The sequence below is a fragment of the Schistocerca gregaria genome, chromosome 9 (genome assembly GCF_023897955.1).
Source record: "Schistocerca gregaria isolate iqSchGreg1 chromosome 9, iqSchGreg1.2, whole genome shotgun sequence".
NCBI classification, from domain to species: domain Eukaryota; kingdom Metazoa; phylum Arthropoda; class Insecta; order Orthoptera; family Acrididae; genus Schistocerca; species Schistocerca gregaria.
Window position 1 is genome coordinate 77,070,006 of NC_064928.1, and position 21,401 is coordinate 77,091,406.

Here is a 21,401-nt window from a genome sequence, read left to right on the forward strand (position 1 = left end):
GCCCAGATTGCTGTACACACCGGTACCTCTAATACCCAGTAGCATGTCCTCTTTCATTGATGCATGCTTGTATTCGTCGTGGCATAGTGTCCAAAAGTTCATCAAAGCACTGTTGACCCAGATTGTCCCACTCCTCAACGGCGATTCGGCGTAGACCCCTCAGAATGGTTGGTGGGACACGTCGTCGATAGAAAACCATTTTCAATCTATTCCAGGCAAGTTCGATATGGTTAATGACTGGAGAACATGCTGGCCGCTCTAGTCGAGCGATGGTGTTATCCTGAAGGATGTCATTCACGATATGTGCACGATGGGGGCGCGAATTATCGTCCATGACGCCGAATGCCTCGCTAATATTCTGCCCATATTGTTGCACTATCGGTCGGAGGATGGCATTCACGTATAGTACAGCAGTTACGGTGCCTTTCATGACCACCAGCGGCGTACGTCGGCTCTACATAATGCAACCTAAAACATCAGGGAATCTCCACTTTGCTGCACTCGTTGGACAGTGTGTCTAAGGCGTTCAGACACGTTTCGAATGATTGTCTGGTTGAAGGCATATGCACTCTCATCGGTGAAGGGAACATGATACCAATCCTGAGCGGTCCATTCGGCATGTTATTGGTCCCATCTGTACCACGCTGCACGGTGTCGTGGTTGCAAAGATGGATCTCGCCATGGACGCCGAGAGTGAAGTTGCGCATCATGCAGCCTATTGCGCACAGTTTGAGTCGTATAAAGACGTCCTGTGGCTGCACGTAAAGCATCATTCAACATGATGGTGTTCCTTTCAGGGTTCCTCCGAGCCATAATCCATAGGTAGCGGTCATCCACTGCAGTAATAGCCCTTGAGCATCCTGAGTGAGGCATCTCATCGACAGTTCCTCTCTCTTTGCATCTCGTCCATGTCCGAACAAAATCGCTTTGGTTCACTCCGAGAAGCCTGGACACTTCCCTTGTGGAGAGTCCTTCCTGGTACAAAGTAACAATGCGGACGCGATCGAACCGCGGTATTGACCGTCTAGGCATGGTTGAACTACAGTCAACACGAGCCGTGTACCTCCTTCCTGGTGGAATGACTGGAACTGATCGGCTGTCGGAACCCCTCCGTCTAATAGGCTCTGCTTTTGCATGGTTGTTTACATCTTTGGGCGGGTTAAGTGACACCTGTAAACAGTCATTGGGACTATGTCTGTGATACAATATCCACAGTCAACGCCTATCTTCAGGAGTTATGGGAAGTGGGGTGCTGCAATACTTTTTTTGATGTGTATAAATAAATTTTCTCGAGACATTTGAGTCTCTTCTTTATCTACGATAGTGAAGGAAGCTGAAGGAATGAATCAGAATCTGTTTGATAACCAGCAGGACTCTAACACAGACCTCCTTACTTACTGCGCCAGCACGCAACGTGAGAACTGCGAGTACCACCACAGAACACCAATATGCCCACCACTGCTGCATGGGCGCTAGTGCACTGTCCTCCCTCAGACAAACGACAGCGATAAACACCAATCCGATTCTCTGTCGTATATCGCAGCACAACAAGGAGTGCCGATTGCTCCTTGAAACTGCATCTTAGATACGTGGGGAGGGAAATTTCAACGCATCTGACGAGCACAAGAAAACTGTTTTACCGCAATGCTACATCCATCTCTACAATTGTTTTCACAGTACAACTTTTACTTGATGCAAAAAAAAAAGAAAAATCCAAGTATTGGCATTCGTTGTTCAAAATTTCTGATAGTGTGATAAACAGTAAACAGCCCTCTCAATTTGTTTGTAGTCCTCTAGTTTCTTCGAATTCGCCAGCTGCTTATTCAGTGTGTCTACAAGTAGGTATTCTCGTTGCTTTAAGAAAAATATGTATAATAAATGCCTTAAATTTGGTTCGCCTTAACTTTTTACTATTTCATAAAACCCACAATTTTAAATAAAACGTTAAATCATAAGTTATAATCTGAATTGAAAAACAATTTTTTTGCATCGATACATCGAAATTTCAATATTCTTCATTCTATGCAGTCTTTCTCATTAAATTTTGAGGAAACAATTGATAATTAACAGCTTTCCTTTTCCCTGTTATTGTGGTACTTCGAAATTAAGTAAAACACAGAGCATAGTTTGAAAAGTTTGCAATAAAAATGTAGTCTCTGGACAGTTTACGTTTGCTGCCACCAAAGAACACGAAGTAAATATTCCATAATTCGAATCGAGAACAGTTTCCAACATGAGTAACGTAGAAGTAGATAGCCTGGGACTAGCTAAGCAACTTAAATTAATTAACAAAAGCAACTGTTCTTGTCCAGACTGTATGCCACTTAGGTTCCTTTTAGAGTATGCTAATACAATAACTCCATACTCAACAATCATATATAACCGTTCGCTCGACGAAAGATCCGTTCCCAAAGACTGGAAAGTTGCACATGTTACACCAGTATTCAAGAAAGGTAGTAGCAGTAATCCACTAGACTACAAACCAATATCATTAACGTCGATGTGCAGCAGGATTTTGGAACATATATTGTGTTCGAACATTTTTAATTATCTCGAAAAAAACGGTCTATAGACACACAGCCAATACGTATTTAGAAAACATCGTTCCTGTTAAACACAACTAGCTCTTTATTCACATGAAGTGATGAGTGCTATTGACAAGGGATTTCAAATTGATTCCTTATTTCTAGATTTCCAGAAGGCTTTTGACACTGTACCATACAAGCGGCTTGTAATGAAGTTGTGCTTGTGGAATATCGTCTCAGTTGTGCGACTGCTTTCGTGATTTCCTGTCAGACAGATCACAATTCGTAGTATTTAACGGAAAGTCATCGTGTAAAACAGATGTGATTTCTGGTATTCTCCAAGGTAATGTTATGGGCCCTTTGCTGTTTCTTAGCTATATAAACGATTTGGGAGACAATTTGAGCAGCCGTCGTTTGTTTTCAGATGATGTTGTTGTTTATCATCAGAAGATAAAAAATATTGCAAAAGATTTGCAAAAGGTATCTGTATGGTGCAAAAATTGACATCTGCCCGTAAATAACGAACAGTGTGAGGTCATCCATATGAGTGCTAAAAGGAATCCGTTAAACTTCGGTTACACGATAAACCACTCAAATCTAAAGGCCGTAAATGCAACTAAATACCCAGATATTACAATTACGAGCGACTTAAAATGGAAGGAACTCGTATAAAATATTATAGGAAGGCTAACCAAAGAGTGCGTTTTATTTCCAGGACGCTTAGAAAACGTAACAAATCTGCTAAACAGACTACCTACACTACACTACACTCTGTCTCGGAGTCTGGTCATACGTAAAGCACACCATTGGCAAGACGCAAGAAATACCTTCACTGCGCGATAACAACGGTGAAGTCACTGATGACAGTGCCACTAAAGCAGAGTTATTAAACACGCCTTTCCGAAACTCCTTCACCAATGACGACGAAGTAAATCTTTCTGAATTCCAATCAAGAACAACCGCCAAGATGAGAAATGTAGAAATAGATATCCTCGGTGTAGCAAAGCAGCTTAAATCACTTAATAAAGGCAAGGCCTCCGGTCCAGATTGTATATCTGTCAGGTTCCGCTCAAAGTATGCTGATACAATAGCTCCATATTTAGCAATTATATAAAACCGCTCGCTCGCAGAAAGTTCCGTATCAAAAGATTGGAAAATTGCTCAAGTCACACCAATATCCAAAAAGGGAAATATGAGTGATCCGCTGAATACCAGGCCCATATCACTAACTTCAATTTGAGGTGAGATTTTAAAACATATACTGTGTTCAAACATAATGAATTACCTAGACGGAAACAATTTATTGACACATAGACAGCACAGATTCAGAAAACATCGTTCTTGTGAAACACAACTAGCGCTTTATACTCACGAAGAAATGAGTGCTATATATAGGGGATGTCAAATTGATTCCAAATTTTTTGATTTCCAGAAGGCTTTCGACACCGTTCCTGACAAGCGTCTTATAATAAAACTATGTGCCTGTGTAATATCGCCTCAGTTTAGGGACTGGATTCGAGATTTCCTGTCAGAGAGGTCACAGTTCGTAGTAATAGACGGAAAGTCATCGAGTAAAACAAAAGTAACATCCGGCGTTACCCAAGCAAGTCTTATAGGCCCTCCACTGTTCCTGATCTATATTAACGACATAGGAAACGATCTGAGCAGCCCTATTAGATTGTTTGCAGATGATGCTGTCGTAAGGAATCATAAGGATGATGCTGAATAAGGAAAAGTGTGAAGTTATTCACATGGGTACTAAAAGAAACCTGTTAAATTTCGATTACGCGGTAAGTCACACAAATATCAAGGCTGTGAATTCAACTAAATACTTAGAGATTACAATTACAAATAACCTAAATTGGAACAATCACATAGATACACTTGTGGGTAGACCAAACCAAAGACTGCGATTCATTGCAAGAATACTTAGAAGGTGCAACAGGTCTGCTAAAGAGACTGCTTATACCACGCTTTTCCGCCCTATTCTGGAGTATTGCTGTGCGGTGTGGGATCCGCATCAGGTGGGACTGACGGATGATAATGAAAAAGTTGAAAGAAGGGCGCCTCCTTTTGTACTATCGCGAAGTATGGGAGACAGAGCCACAAACATGATACGTGAATTTGAGTGGCAATCATTAAAACAGGAAATTTCAATCGTCAATTTTCTCCTACGATTGCGAAAACATGCTGTTTGCACTTACCTACGTAGGGAGAAATGATCATCATGATAAAATAAGAGAAGTATATACACTAGTCTGACCTTTTTTTGAATGCTGCTGCGCGGTGTGGGATCCTTACCAAATAGGATTGACGGAGTTCATCAAGAAAGTTAAAAAATGTTCAGCATGTTCTACATTATCGCGAAATAGGGGAGAGACTATCATTAAAATAATATATGATTTGGGGTGGACATCATTAAAACAAAGGCGTTTTTCATTGGGATGTTTTGCATCACCCCGGTTCCCACAACTTCTGAAGATAGACGTTGACTGTGGATATTGTATCACAGACACAGTCCCTTTGATTGTTCAGAACTTTCACTAAACCCGCCCAAAGATGTAAACAACCATGCATGAGAAGCGCCTATTAGACGGAAGGGAGCCGACACCGAATCAGTTCCAGTCATTCGACAAGGAAGGAGGTACACGGCTCAACCATGCCTAGACGATCAATACCACGGGTCAATCGCGTCCTGGTTGTTACTTTGTGCCAGGAAGGACTCTCAACAAGGGAAGTGTCCATGCATCTCGCAGTGAGCCAAAGCGATGTTGTTCGGACATGGAGGAGATACAGACAGAGAGGAACTGACGATGACATGCCTCGTTCAGGCTGTTCAGGGTCTAGTACTGCAGTGGATGACCGCTACCTATGGATTCTGGCTCTGAGGAGTCCTGAAAGCAACGCCACCATGTCCAAAATGACTCTGAGCACTATGCGACTCAACTTCTAGGGTCATCAGTCGCCTAGAACTTAGAACTACTTAAACCTAACTAACCTAAGAACATCACACACATCTATGCCCGAGGCAGGATTCGAACCTGCGACCGTAGCGGTCGCTCGGCTCCAGACTGCAGCGCCTAGAACCGCACGGCCACACCGGCCGGCCACCATGTCCAATAATGTTTTTCATGTAGCCACAGGACGTCTTGTTACGACTCAACCTGTGCACAATACGCTGCATTATGTGCAACTTCACTCCCGACGTCCACGGCGAGGCCCATCTTTGCAACCACGACACCATGCAGTGCGGTACAGATGGGACCAACGACAAGCCGAATGGGCCGCTCAGGATTGACGTCACGTTCTCTTCACCGATGACTGTCGCACGTGCCTTCAAGCAGACAATCTGCGGAGGCGTGTTTGGAGGCAACCCAGTCAGGCTGAACGCCTTAGACACAGTGTCCAGCGAGTCCAGCGAGGTGCAGGTTCCCTGATGTTTTGGGGTTGCATTATGTGGGGCCGACGTACGCCGTTGATGGTCTGGAAGGCGCCGTAACGGCTGTACGATACGTGAACGCCATCCTCCGACCGATAGTGCAACTATATCGCCAACATATTGGCGAGGCATTTGTCTTCATGGATTATAATTCGCGCCCCCATCGTGCACATATCGTGAATGACTTCCTTCGGGATAACAACATCGCTCGACTAGAGCGGCCAGCATGTTCTCCAGACATTAACCATATCGAACTTGCCTGGGATAGATTGAAAATGGTTTTCTATCGACGACGTGTCCCACCAACCATTCCGAGGCATCTACGCCGAATCGCCGTTGAGGAGTGGGACAATCTGGATCAACAGTGCTTTGATGAACTTGTGGATAGTATGTTACGACGAATACAGGCATGCATCAATGCAAGAGGACGTGCTTCTGGGTATTGGAGGAACCGGTATGTACAGCAGTCTCGAGCAGCACCTCTGAAGGTGTCGCTGTATGGTGGTACAACATGCAATGTGTGGTTTTCATGAGCAATAAAAAGGGCGGAAATGATGTTTCTGTGGACCTCCATTCCCATTTCTGAACACGTTCGGGAACTCTCGGAACCGAGATGATGCAAAACTTTTTTTGATGGGTGTATTTTGTTGACACCGACTTACATAGGGAGAAACGATCATCGTAATATAATAAGGGAGTCCAGAGCTCGCACGGAAAGGTACCGCAGTTCGTTTTTTCCGCGCGCTGTGCGAGATTGGAATAGTAGAGAATTATTGTGACGCTGCTTCGATGAACCCTCTGCCAGGCACTTAAATGTGATTCGCAGAGTATCCGTGTAGGTGTAGATGCATTTTAGGTAAGACAATGGTGCATACCAAATTTTGCTAACATATCGAAATTGTTTTTAACGCTGGATGGAGACCCATGCCTCCTTCCAGTCTCGAGTAAATAGGTGACATATTTGAAAGTTGTGATGCATCATAGCCAATGCTATTGCCCTGTGCTACATCTTGTTGCTTCTTGTATTGCCCCTCTGGAAACATGTGTTGTATTGACTCAGTGAAAACCATGACTTTAGGCGTGTCAGCACATGCAGCTAAAGTGATGCCAGAGCTCGTGACACTCACAAATTATGAGTACCTGCAAAGTTTTCAATAAGGGGTCAACAGAAAACATACGGGTGGATATTAATGTTAATAGAGCAGGTTATGGCATTAGAACTGACATTAGGTAAAGACAAGAAAAACGAAACACTTACGTTGCAACCGAAAATAGATTTCACACAATAATAAAATAAGGGCAACACACACATTTATGAAATAACTGTCATTTTAACACGAAAATCCTGTCTTCTATAGAAAACCTACCAATAGCTGTAAATAAGATTTTAGAATTTTACTATTTTCATTGATGTAGGCGTTTCGAACATGGGTACTCTAATCTTTAGTTCCACAACAGCAACATCAGTTGGGGGCTATTTCCCACATACAATTCACAATGTATACAGGGCTTTGTCTCACAAACCACGAGGTGTACACAGTTCTCTTCTTTGTGGTTACAGTGCATACTAAGTTTATTTATTTCTTCATTCAAAAATCTTTCAAGATTGTGAGATACATCATTCATTTGCAAAGACTGTGTACGAATATTTGTGCATACACATAGAGTTGCTGGTGCAGAAAGTTGAACTGTAATATCAGTTTGTTCTTCTTGTAGTTCCATAAGCTGCGAAAGTGTACCTGCAGACCACTGTTTGACTTTATTTTTGCAGTCAGAAAATAACAACACAAGTCAAACGGAGTACAGAAGCAATTACTACCCCATAACTGCGACATAACTCTTGTCTTTGTTGTTGTTGTTGTGGTCTTCAGTCCTGAGACTGGTTTGATGCAGCTCTCCATGCTACTCTATAATGTGCAAGCTTCTTCATCTCCCAGTACTTACTGCAACCTACATCATTCTGAATCTACTTGGTGTATTCATCTCCTGGTCTCCCTCTACGACTTTTACCCTCCACGCTGCCCTCCAATGCTAAATTTGTGATCTCAACATGCCCTACCAACCAGTCCCTTCTTCTTGTCAAGTTGTCTTGCCACAAACTCCCCTTCTCCCCAATTCTATTCAATACCTCCTCATTAGTTACGTGATCTACCCATCTAATCTTCAGCATTCTTCTGTAGCACCACATTTCGAAAGCTCCTATTCTCTTCTTTTCCAAACTATTTATCGTCCATGTTTCACTACCATACATGGCTACACTCCATACAAATTCTTTCAGAAACGACTTCCTGACATTTAAATCTATGCTCGATGTTAACAAATTTCTCTTCTTCAGAAACGCTTTCCTTGCCATTGCAAGTAAAACATTTTATATACTCTCTACTTCGACCATCATAAGTTATTTTGCTCCCCAAATAGCAAAACTCATTTACTACTTTAAGTGTCTCATTTGCTAATCTAATTCCCTCAGCATCACCTGACTTAATTCGATACATTCAATTATCCTCGTTTTGCTTTTGTTGATGTTCATCTTATTTCCTCCTTTCAAGGCACTATCCATTCCGTTCAGCTGCTCTTCCAATTCCTTTGCTGTCTCTGACAGAATTACAATGTCATCGGCGAACCTCAAAGTTTTTATTTCTTCTCCATGGATACCTACTCCGATTTTTTCTTTTGTTTCCTTTACTGCTTGCTCAATATACAGATTGAATAACATCGAGGAGATGGTACAACCCTGTCTCACTCCCTTCCCAACCACTGCTTCCCTTTCATGTCCCTCTAGTGTTTCGAAATGCTGTCACCAGCGAGCAGGGCTAGTTGCGTCAGAAAAAACGACCGAATTGAACTTTTTATGGCATGACAAAATCTGCGCCTATTAAGTGACATCACTAAAAACTCGGTGTTCACGCAACCATCTGTGGTGCAACTGCTGTATGCCACTAGCTGTGGCGCCACTTAAGTTAGGTGTGTGTATCTCACTTTAGGAAGAAATATCAAGGAAGACATGAGGTATTATGAAAAAGAGCGCAAAGAATATTTTTGGGTCCAGTATAGGCACCACTCCCCAGAGTGGATAATAGGAAAAAATTAATAATTTCAGATCCTGTTCATGTTAGAGATGCGTGATCCACTCTTGAAGCGATACAGAGAGCTAGATCCTTTCGCAGAGTGAGCGATCAGTGACTCAGAGAAAATGAGCAGTTATCTGTTTGTATCTTTCCAGTGACGTAGGCGTGCAGAAAGAAGGTTCTAGGGAGGACGATACAATAGTGTTCCCCCAAGCATGCTGCTGTAGTTGGTAAATGGCGGCCTGTGGGCCAGATATGGCCACGATTGTTTTCAGTATGGTCCCACAGGAGAAAATGTGCTACAGCAAGCGATATACTGCACAATTTTGCAAAGCAAATTTTTAAGACAGCCCTTGTAAAACACTACAAGCAAATCTAGAAGCACTGCTGCCATGTCATGTGAAGATAAGGCGCATGAGCCATACAGGGTACTCATAAGTGGAGGAAATATAGAAATTTTTTATGACTTTATTCAATTCTATAGTCTTTCCTGAAATCATTGATATATACATTATAGGGTTTAAACGAAAAATGACCTATATATACCAAATTTTAAAGTAATGGTCATCTATGCCACCACACCCCCTTTATTTCTGTTACAGAAATCAGTATTATTTTGGAAAGAATTGTGACTTTCTGTTTCCAACGATTATATGTATGATACATTACATATGTTGGTAACAGTGCAGGTTTCTAGTGTCTGTAGATGATAATCTTTGCTAGTATTTACTTTTGTTTCACTGAAGCAGTTTGTTCACGTGTTACTGAATTTTTTGTTGCCCAAGTGCTACATATATTGGTGGAAGTACATATCCTTTAGTGTGCAATAAATACGAACTACATCACGCATCAAAAAATTCCGTGATATCAGTTTACAAACAAATCAGGCCATACTGTTGAAAGCAAGCTATGCATCAGTTCTTCAGGGAAGGAACTCCCACATGGCACACCTCCTCCTAGTGATTCATATTTTTGTGTTAACAATGGTGCTGTTTGTAGTGGATTCGTTGTTGCTCATGTCAGTATCTTATCTTCTTTGATAAAGGAAGTGGTGAAATGTAAACAATGTGATGGTGTAGGCTTTCTGGTAATAACTGAACAGCACAGTAGCAGGAAGAGTTGAGCATCAAAATTAGTTCGTCTGTCATGATTCGGCAGTAAATAAACCTCGAAAATGACTTGGAAAATTGTGCATAATTCATATGATGTGAATTTGAAGTTAGTGTATGCAATGAATGCAATAGCAAAAGGAAAAAAAGGCTGCTCAAACGATTCGTGGTTTGATGGACCTTTCTCCTCCTCCCAGTCTCCGACGCGCCAGGCCTGCCACCATCGCCACCGACCGAGGCAGCACCGCCCGCCACCAACACATCCCCAGCTGCCGCGCCACCCACCGTCGCCCGCCTCTGTCTCCTACGCGCCAGGCCTGCCGCCATCGCCAGCGGCCGAGCCAGCGCCGCCCGCCGCCAACACATCCCCAGCTGCAGCGCCACCCACCGTCGCCCACCGCTGTCTCCAACCCACCAGGTCTGCCGCCATCGCCACTGGCCGAGCCAGCGCCATCCGCCGCAACACATCCCCAGCTGACACGACGCCCACCGTCGCTCACCGCTGTCTCCGACGCACCAGGCCTGCCGCCATAGCCACTGGCCGAGCCAGCGCCGCCCGCAGCAACACATCCCCAGCCCTCGCGCCGCCCACCGTCGCCCGCCGCTGTCTCCGACGCGCCAGGCCTGCCGCCATCGCCACTGGCCGAAACAGCGCAGCCCGCCGCAACACATCCCCAACTGCTGCGCCGCCCACCGTCGCCCGCCGCTGTCTCCAACGCGCCAGACCTGCCACCAACGCCAGCGGCCGCGCCAGCGCCGCCTGCCGCCAACACATTCCCAGCTGCCGCGCCGCCCACCGTCGCTCGCCGCTGTGTCCGACGCGCCAGAGCTGCCGGTCTCGCCACTGTCCGAGCCAGCGCCGCCCGCCGCAACACATCCCCAGCTGCCGCGCCGCCCACCATCGCCCGCCGCTGTCTCCAACGCGCCAGACCTGCCGCCATCGCCAGCGGCCGAGACAGCGCCGCCTGTCGGCAACACATTCCCAGCTGCCGCGCCGCCCACCGTCGCCCGCCGCTGTCTCAAACGCGCCAGACCTGCCGCCATCGCCACTGGCCGAACCAGCGCCGCCCGCCGCAACACATCCCCAGCTGCCGGGCGGCCTACCGTCGCCCGCCGCTGTCTCCTACGCGCCAGTCCTGCCGCCATCGCCAGCGGCCGAGCCAGCGCCGCCCGCCGCCAACACATCCCCAGCTGCAGCGCCACCCACCGTCGCCCACCGCTGTCTCCAACCCACCAGGTCTGCCGCCATCGCCACTGGCCGAGCCAGCGCCATCCGCCGCAACACATCCCCAGCTGACACGACGCCCACCGTCGCTCACCGCTGTCTCCGACGCACCAGGCCTGCCGCCATAGCCACTGGCCGAGCCAGCGCCGCCCGCAGCAACACATCCCCAGCCCTCGCGCCGCTCACCGTCGCCCGCCGCTGTCTCCGACGCGCCAGGCCTGCCGCCATCGCCACTGGCCGAAACAGCGCAGCCCGCCGCAACACATCCCCAACTGCTGCGCCGCCCACCGTCGCCCGCCGCTGTCTCCAACGCGCCAGACCTGCCACCAACGCCAGCGGCCGCGCCAGCGCCGCCTGCCGCCAACACATTCCCAACAGCCGCGCCGCCCACCGTCGCTCGCCGCTGTGTCCGACGCGCCAGAGCTGCCGGTCTCGCCACTGTCCGAGCCAGCGCCATCCGCCGCAACACATCCCCAGCTGACACGACGCCCACCGTCGCTCACCGCTGTCTCCGACGCACCAGGCCTGCCGCCATAGCCACTGGCCGAGCCAGCGCCGCCCGCAGCAACACATCCCCAGCCCTCGCGCCGCTCACCGTCGCCCGCCGCTGTCTCCGACGCGCCAGGCCTGCCGCCATCGCCACTGGCCGAAACAGCGCAGCCCGCCGCAACACATCCCCAACTGCTGCGCCGCCCACCGTCGCCCAACGTCTCCAACGCGCCAGACCTGCCACCAACGCCAGCGGCCGCGCCAGCGCCGCCTGCCGCCAACACATTCCCAACAGCCGCGCCGCCCACCGTCGCTCGCCGCTGTGTCCGACGCGCCAGAGCTGCCGGTCTCGCCACTGTCCGAGCCAGCGCCGCCCGCCGCAACACATCCCCAGCTGCCGCGCCGCCCACCATCGCCCGCCGCTGTCTCCAACGCGCCAGACCTGCCGCCATCGCCAGCGGCCGAGACAGCGCCGCCTGTCGGCAACACATTCCCAGCTGCCGCGCCGCCCACCGTCGCCCGCTGCTGTCTCCGACGCACTAGGCCTGCCGCCATCGTCGGCGGCCGAGCCAGCGCCGCCCGCAGCAACACATCCCCAGCCCTCGCGCCGCCCACCGTCGCCCGCCGCTGTCTCCGACGCGCCAGGCCTGCCGCCATCGCCACTGGCCGAGCCAGAGCCGCCCGCCGCCAACACAGTCCCAGCTGCCGCGCCGCCAACCGTCGCTCGCCGCTGTCTCCGACACGCCAGACCTGCCGCCATCGCCTCTGGCCGAGCCAGCGCCGCCCACCGTCGCCCGCCGCTGTCTCCTTCGCAGCAGGCCTGCCGCCATCGCCAGCGGCCGAGCCAACGCCGCCTGCCGCCAACACATTCCCAGTTGCCGCGTCGCCCACCGTCGCCCGCCGCTGTCTCCGACGCGCCAGACCTGCCGCCATCGCCACTGGCCGAGCCAGAACCGCCCGCCGCCAACACATTCTCAGCTGCCGCGCCGCCCACCGTCGCCCGCCGCTGTCTCCTTCGCAGCAGCCCTGCCGCCATCGCCAGCGTCCGAGCCAGAGCCGCCCGCCGCCAACACATTCCCAGTTGCCGCGTCGCCCACCGTCGCCCGCCGCTGTCTCCGACGCGCCAGACCTGCCGCCATCGCCACTGGCCAAGCCAGAGCCACCCGCCGCCAACACATTCCCAGCTGCCGCGCCGCCCACCGTCGCTCGCCGCTGTCTCCGACGCGACAGACCTGCCGCCATCGCCACTGGCCGAGCCAGAGCCGCCCGCCGCCAACACATTCTCAGCTGCCGCGCCGCCCACCGTCGCTCGCCGCTGTCTCCGACGCGCCAGACCTGCCGCCACCACCACTGGCCGAGCCAGAGCGGCCTGCCGCCAACACATTCCCAGCTGCCGCGCCGCCCACCGTCGCTCGCCGCTGTCTCCGACGCGCCAGGCCTGCCGCCATCGCCTCTGGCCGAGCCAGCGCCGCCCACCGTCGCCCGCCGCTGTCTCCTTCGCAGCAGGCCTGCCGCCATCGCCACTGGCCGAGCCAGAGCCGCCCGCCGCCAACACAGTCCCAGCTGCCGCGCCGCCCACCGTCGCTCGCCGCTGTCTCAAACGCGCCAGACCTGCCGCCATCGCCACTGGCCGAACCAGCGCCGCCCGCCGCAACACATCCCCAGCTGCCGGGCGGCCTACCGTCGCCCGCCGCTGTCTCCGACGCACTAGGCCTGCCGCCATCGTCGGCGGCCGAGCCAGCGCCGCCCGCAGCAACACATCTCCAGCCCTCGCGCCGCCCACCGTCGCCCCCCGCTGTCCCGACGCGCCAGGCCTGCCGCCATCGCCACTGGCCGAAACAGCGCCGCCCGCCGCAACACATCCCCAACTACTGCGCCGCCCACCGTCGCCCGCCGCTGTCTCCAACGAGCCACGCCTGCCGCCATCGCCGCTGTCCGAAACAGCGCCGCCCGCCGCAACACATCCCCAGCTGCCGCGCCGCCCACCATCGCCCGCCGCTGTCTCCGACGCAGCAGGCATGCCGCCATCGCAAGCGGCACAGACAGCGCCGCCTGCCGGCAACACATTCCCAGCTGCCGCGCCGCCCACCGTCGAGCGCCGCTGTCTCCGACGCACTAGGCCTGCCGCCATCGTCGGCGGCCGAGCCAGCGCCGCCCGCAGCAACACATCCCCAGCCCTCGCGCCGCCCACCGTCGCCCGCCGCTGTCTCCGACGCACCAGGCCTGCCGCCATCGCCTCTGGCCGAAACAGCGCCGCCCGCCGCAACACGTACCCAACTGCCGCGTCGCCCACCATAGCCCGCCGCTGTCTCCGACGCGCCAGACCTGCCGCCATCGCCACTGGCCGAGCCAGCGCCGCTCGCTGCCAACACATCCGCAGCTGCCGCGCCGCCCACTGTCGCCCGCCGCTGTCTCCGACGCCCCAGGCCTGCCGCCATCGCCTCTGGCCGAGCCAGCGCCGCCCACCGTCGCCCGCCGCTGTCTCCTTCGCAGCAGGCCTGCCGCCATCGCCACTAGCCGAGCCAGAGCCGCCCGCCGCCAACACAGTCCCAGCTGCCGCGCCGCACACCGTCGCTCGTCGCTATCTCCGACACGCCAGACCTGCCGCCATCGCCTCTGGCCGAGCCAGCGCCGCCCACCGTCGCCCGCCGCTGTCTCCTTCGCAGCAGGCCTGCCGTCATCGCCAGCGGCCGAGCCAACGCCGCCTGCCGCCAACGCATTCCCAGTTGCCGCGTCGCCCACCGTCGCCTGCCGCTGTCTCCTTCGCAGCAGCCCTGCCGCCATCGCCAGCGTCCGAGCCAGAGCCGCCCGCCGCCAACACATTCCCAGTTGCCGCGTCGCCCACCGTCGCCCGCCGCTGTCTCCGACGCGCCTGACCTGCCGCCATCGCCACTGGCCGAGCCAGAGCCACCCGCCGCCAACACATTCCCAGCTGCCGCGCCGCCCACCGTCGCTCGCCGCTGTCTCCGACGCGCCAGACCTGCCGCCACCACCACTGGCCGAGCCAGAGCCGCCTGCCGCCAAATCATTCCCAGCTGCCGCGCCGCCCACCGTCGCTCGCCGATGTCTCCGACGCGCCAGGCCTGCCGCCATCGGCTCTGGCCGAGCCAGCGCCGCCCAACGTCGCCCGCCGCTGTCTCCTTCGCAGCAGGCCTACCGCCATCGCCACTGGCCGAGCCAGAGCCGCCCGCCGCAACACATTCCCACCTGCCGCGCCGCCCACCGTCGCTCGCCGCTGTCTCCGACACGATAGACCTGCCGCCATCGCCACTGGCCGAGCCAGAGCCGCCCGCCGCCAACACATTCCCAGCTGCCGCGCCGCCCACCGTCGCTCGCCGCTGTCTCCGACGCGCCAGACCTGCCGCCATCGCCAGCGTCCGAGCCAGAGCCGCCCGCCGCCAACACATTCCCAGCTGCCGCGCCGCCCACCGTCGCTCGCCGCTGTCTCCGACGCGCCAGAGCTGCCGCCATCGCCACTGGCCGAGCCAGAGCAGCCCGCCGCCAACACAGTCCCAGCTGCCGCGCCGCCCACCGTCGCTCGCCGCTGTCTCCGACACGCCAGACCCGCCGCCATCGCCTCTGGCCGAGCCAGCGCCGCCCACCGTCGCCCGCCGCTGTCTCCTTCGCAGCAGGCCTGCCGCCATCGCCACTGGCCGAGCCAGAGCAGCCCGCCGCCAACACAGTCCCAGCTGCCGCGCCACAAACCGTCGCTCGCCGCTGTCTCCGAAACGCCAGACCCGCCGCCATCGCCTCTGGCCGAGCCAGCGCCGCCCACCGTCGCCCGCCGCTGTCTCCTTCGCAGCAGGCCTGCCGCCATCGCCACTGGCCGAGCCAGAGCCGCCCGCCGCCAACACATTCCCAGCTGCCGCGCCGCCCACCGTCGCTCGCCGCTGTCTCCGACGCGCCAGGCCTGCCGCCATCGCCTCTGGCCGAACCAGCGCCGCCCACCGTCGCCCGCCGCAGTCTCCTTCGCAGCAGGCCTGCCGCCATCGCCACTGGCCGAGCCAGCGCCGCCCGCTGCGAACACATCCCCAGCTGCCACGCCGCCCACCGTCGCTCGCCGCTGTCTCCGACGCGCCAGACCTGCCGCCATCGCCACTGGCCGAGCCAGAGCCGCCCGCCGCCAACACATTCCCAGCTGCCGCGCCGCCCACCGTCGCTCGCCGCTGTCTCCGACGCGCCAGACCTGCCGCCATCGCCAGCGTCCGAGCCAGAGCCGCCCGCCGCCAACACATTCCCAGCTGCCGCGCCGCCCACCGTCGCTCGCCGCTGTCTCCGACGCGCCAGAGCTGCCGCCATCGCCACTGGCCGAGCCAGAGCAGCCCGCCGCCAACACAGTCCCAGCTGCCGCGCCGCCCACCGTCGCTCGCCGCTGTCTCCGACACGCCAGACCCGCCGCCATCGCCTCTGGCCGAGCCAGCGCCGCCCACCGTCGCCCGCCGCTGTCTCCTTCGCAGCAGGCCTGCCGCCATCGCCACTGGCCGAGCCAGAGCAGCCCGCCGCCAACACAGTCCCAGCTGCCGCGCCACAAACCGTCGCTCGCCGCTGTCTCCGAAACGCCAGACCCGCCGCCATCGCCTCTGGCCGAGCCAGCGCCGCCCACCGTCCCCCGCCGCTGTCTCCTTCGCAGCAGGCCTGCCGCCATCGCCACTGGCCGAGCCAGAGCCGCCCGCCGCCAACACATTCCCAGCTGCCGCGCCGCCCACCGTCGCTCGCCGCTGTCTCCGACGCGCCAGGCCTGCCGCCATCGCCTCTGGCCGAACCAGCGCCGCCCAACGTCGCCCGCCGCAGTCTCCTTCGCAGCAGGCCTGCCGCCATCGCCACTGGCCGAGCCAGCGCCGCCCGCTGCGAACACATCCCCAGCTGCCACGCCGCCCACCGTCGCTCGCCGCTGTCTCCGACGCGCCAGACCTGCCGCCATCGCCACTGGCCGAGCCAGAGCCGCCCGCCGCCAACACATTCCCAGCTGCCGCGCCGCCCACCGTCGCTCGCCGCTGTCTCCGACGCGCCAGACTTGCCGCCATCGCCTCTGGCCGAGCCACAGCCGCCCTCCGCCAACACATTCGTAGCTGCCGCGCCGCCCACCGTCGCTCGCCGCTGTCTCCGACGCGCCAGACCTGCCGCCATCGCCACTGGACGGGCCAGCGCCGCCCGCTGCCAACACATCCCCAGCTGCCGCGCCACCCACTGTCGCCCGCCGCTGTCTCCGACGCGCCAGGCCTGCCGCCATCGCCTCTGGCCGAGCCAGCGCCGCCCACCGTCGCCCGCCGCTGTCTCCTTCGCAGCAGGCCTGCCGCCATCGCCACTGGCCGAGCCAGAGCCGCCCGCCGCCATCACAGTCCCAGCTGCCCCGCCGCAAACCGTCGCTCGCCGCTGTCTCCGACACGCCAGACCTGCCGCCATCGCCTCTGGCCGAGCCAGCGCCGCCCACCGTCGCCCGCCGCTACCTCCTTCGCAGCAGGTCTGCCGCCATCGCCACTGGCCGAGCCAGAGCCGCCCGCCGCCAACACATCCCCAGCTGCCGCACGGCGTACCGACGCCCGCCGCTGTCTCCGACGCGTCAGACCTGCCGCCATCGCAACTGGCCGAGCCAGAGCCACCCGCCGCCAACACATTCCCAGCTGCCGCGCCGCCCACCGTCGCCAACCGCTGTCTCCGACGCGCCAGACCTGCCGCCATCGACACTGGAAGAACCAGCGCCGCCCGCCGCAACACATCCCCAGCTGCCGCGCGGAATACCGTCGCCCGCCGCTGTCTCCTTCGCAGCAGGCCTGCCGCCATCGCCACTGGCCGAGCCAGAGCAGCCCGCCGCCAACACAGTCCCAGCTGCCGCGCCGCAAACCGTCGCTCGCCGTTGTCTCCGACACGCCAGACCCGCCGCCATCGCCTCTGGCCGAGCCAGCGCCGCCCACTGTCGCCCGCCGCTGTCTCCTTCGCAGCAGTCCTTCCGCCATCGCCACTGGCCGAGCCAGAGCCGCCCGCCGCCAACACATTCCCAGCTGCCGCGCCTCCCACCGTCGCTCGCCGCTGTCTCCGACACGCCAGACCTGCAGCCATCGCCACTGGCCGAGCCAGCGCCGCCCGCTGCCAACACATCCCCAGCTGCCGAGCCGCCCACTGTCGCCCGCCGCTGTCTCCGACGCGCCAGTCCTGCCGCCATCGCCTCTGGCCGAGCCAGCGCCGCCCACCATCGCCCGCCGCTGTCTCCTTCGCAGCAGGCCTGCCGCCATCGCCACTGGCCGAGCCAGAGCCGCCCGCCGCCAACACATTCCCAGCTGTCGCGCCTCCCACCGTCGCTCGCCGCTGTCTCCGACGCGCCAGACCTGCCGCCATAGCCACTGGCCGATCAGCGCCGCCCGCTGCAACACATCCCCAGCTGCCGCACGGCGTACCGACGCCCGCCGCTGTCTCCGACGCGCCAGACCTGCCGCCATCGCCACTGGCCGAGCCAGAGCCGCCCGCCGCCAACACATTCCCACCTGCCGCGCCGCCCACCGTCGCCAACCGCTGTCTCCGACGCGCCAGACCTGCCGCCATCGACACTGGCCGAGCCAGAGCCGCCCGCCGTTAACACATTCCCAGCTGCCGCGCCGCCCACCGTCGCTCGCCGCTGTCTCCGACGCGCCAGACCTGCCGCCATCGCCACTGGAAGAACCAGCGCCGCCCGCCGCAACACATCCCCAGCTGCCGCGCGGAATACCGTCGCCCGCCGCTGTCTCCTTCGCAGCAGGCCTGCCGCCATCGCCACTGGCCGAGCCAGAGCAGCCCACTGCCAACACAGTATCAGCTGCCGCGCCGCAAACCGTCGCTCGCCGCTGTCTCCGACACGCCAGACCCGCCGCCATCGCCTCTGGCCGAGCCAGCGCCGCCCACCGTCGCCCGCTGCTGTCTCCTTCGCAGCAGTCCTGCCGCCATCGCCACTGGCCGAGCCAGAGCCGCCCGCCGCCAACACATTCCCAGCTGCCGCGCCTCCCGCAGTCGCTCGCCGCTGTCTCCGACACGCCAGACCTGCAGCCATCGCCACTGGCCGAGACAGCGCCACCCGCTGCCAACACATCCCCAGCTGCCGAGCCGCCCACTGTCGCCCGCCGCTGTCTCCGACGCGCCAGGCCTGCCGCCATCGCCTCTGGCCGAGCCAGCGCCGCCCACCGTCGCCCGCCGCTGTCTCCTTCGCAGCAGGCCTGCCGCCATCGCCACTGGCCGAGCCAGAGCAGCCCGCCGCCAACACAGTCCCAGCTGCCGCGCCGCCCACCGTCGCCCGCCACTGTCTCCTTCGCAGCAGGCCTGTCGCCATCGCCACTGGCCGAGCCAGAGCCGCCCGCCGCCAACACATTCCCAGCTGCCGCGCCGCCCACCGTCTCTCGCCGCTGCCTCCGACGCGCCAGACCTGCCGCCATCGCCACTGGCCGAGCCAGCGCCGCCCGCTGCCAACACATCCCCAGCTGCCGCGCCGCCCACTGTCGCCCGCCGCTGTCTCCGACGCGCCAGGCCTGCCGCCATCGCGTCTGGCCGAGCCAGCGCCGCCCACCGTCGCCCGCCGCTGTCTCCTTCGCAGGAGGCCTGCCGCCATCGCCACTGGCCCAGCCAGAGCCGCCGGCGCCAACACATTCCCAGCTGCCGCGCCGCCCACCGTCGCTCGCCGCTGTCTCCGACACGCCAGACCCGCCGCCATCGCCTCTGGCCGAGCCAGCGCCGCACACCGTCGCCCGCCGCTGTCTCATTCGCAGCAGGCCTGCAGCCATCGCCACTGGCCGAGCCAGAGCAGCCCGCCGCCAACACATCCCCAGTTGCCGCGCCGCCCACCGTCGCTCGCCGCTGTCTCCGACACGCCAGACCCGCCGCCATCGCCTCTGGCCGAGCCTGCGCCGCCCACCGTCGCCCGCCGCTGTCTCCTTCGCAGCAGGCCTGCCGCCATCGCCACTGGCCGAGCCAGAGCCGCCCGCCGCCAACACATCCCCAGCTGCCGCACGGCGTACCGACGCCCGCCGCTGTCTCCGACGCGTCAGACCTGCCGCCATCGCAACTGGCCGAGCCAGAGCCACCCGCCGCCAACACATTCCCAGCTGCCGCGCCGCCCACCGTCGCCAACCGCTGTCTCCGACGCGCCAGACCTGCCGCCATCGACACTGGCCGAGCCAGAGCCGCCCGCCGCCAACACATTCCCAGCTGCCGCGCCGCCCACCGTCGCTCGCCGCTGTCTCCGACGCGCCAGACCTGCCGCCATCGCCACTGGAAGAACCAGCGCCGCCCGCCGCAACACATCCCCAGCTGCCGCGCGGAATACCGTCGCCCGCCGCTGTCTCCTTCGCAGCAGGCCTGCCGCCATCGCCACTGGCCGAGCCAGAGCAGCCCGCCGCCAACACAGTCCCAGCTGCCGCGCCGCAAACCGTCGCTCGCCGTTGTCTCCGACACGCCAGACCCGCCGCCTTCGCCTCTGGCCGAGCCAGCGCCGTCCACTGTCGCCCGCCGCTGTCTCCTTCGCAGCAGGCCTGCCGCCATCGCCACTGGCCGAGCCAGAGCAGCCCACCGCCATCACAGTCCCAGCTGCCCCGCCGCAAACCGTCGCTCGCCGCTGCCTCCGACACGCCAGACCTGCCGCCATCGCCTCTGGCCGAGCCAGCGCAGCCCACCGTCGCCCGCCGCTACCTCCTTCGCAGCAGGCCTGCCGCCATCGCCACTGGCCGAGCCAGAGCCGCCCGCCGCCAACACATCCCCAGCTGCCGCACGGCGTACCGACGCCCGCCGCTGTCTCCGACGCGCCAGACCTGCCGCCATCGCCACTGGCCGAGCCAGAGCCACCCGCCGCCAACACATTCCCAGCTGCCGCGCCGCCCACCGTCGCCAACCGCTGTCTCCGACGCGCCAGACCTGCCGCCATCGACACTGGAAGAACCAGCGCCGCCCGCCGCAACACATCCCCAGCTGCCGCGCGGAATACCGTCGCCCGCCGCTGTCTCCTTCGCAGCAGGCCTGCCGCCATCGCCACTGGCCGAGCCAGAGCAGCCCGCCGCCAACACAGTCCCAGCTGCCGCGCCGCAAACCGTCGCTCGCCGTTGTCTCCGACACGCCAGACCCGCCGCCATCGCCTCTGGCCGAGCCAGCGCCGCCCACTGTCGCCCGCCGCTGTCTCCTTCGCAGCAGTCCTTCCGCCATCGCCACTGGCCGAGCCAGAGCCGCCCGCCGCCAACACATTCCCAGCTGCCGCGCCTCCCACCGTCGCTCGCCGCTGTCTCCGACACGCCAGACCTGCAGCCATCGCCACTGGCCGAGCCAGCGCCGCCCGCTGCCAACACATCCCCAGCTGCCGAGCCGCCCACTGTCGCCCGCCGCTGTCTCCGACGCGCCAGTCCTGCCGCCATCGCCTCTGGCCGAGCCAGCGCCGCCCACCATCGCCCGCCGCTGTCTCCTTCGCAGCAGGCCTGCCGCCATCGCCACTGGCCGAGCCAGAGCCGCCCGCCGCCAACACATTCCCAGCTGTCGCGCCTCCCACCGTCGCTCGCCGCTGTCTCCGACGCGCCAGACCTGCCGCCATAGCCACTGGCCGAT

General features: G+C 58.9%; 2 protein-coding genes across 2 annotated transcripts in view; both read left to right on the forward strand.

Annotated features, from left to right (window-relative positions):
- The window catches only part of LOC126291432 (proline-rich protein 36-like), a 58,299-nt gene extending 43,568 nt beyond the window's left edge, over positions 1-14,731 (forward strand). The window contains exons 2-3 of the mRNA XM_049984947.1: positions 10,339-11,791; positions 11,844-14,731. Of these exons, the coding sequence (XP_049840904.1) occupies positions 10,339-11,791; positions 11,844-14,731 (4,341 nt within the window). The remainder of the gene's footprint in view (positions 1-10,338; positions 11,792-11,843) is intronic.
- A 187-nt stretch (positions 14,732-14,918) lies between these two features.
- On the forward strand, positions 14,919-21,389 carry LOC126291433 (proline-rich protein 36-like). The gene has a single exon (XM_049984948.1). It carries the CDS (start codon positions 14,919-14,921, stop codon positions 21,387-21,389), a length of 6,471 nt encoding a protein of 2,156 aa, XP_049840905.1.
- The last annotated feature ends 12 nt before the right edge of the window (positions 21,390-21,401 follow it).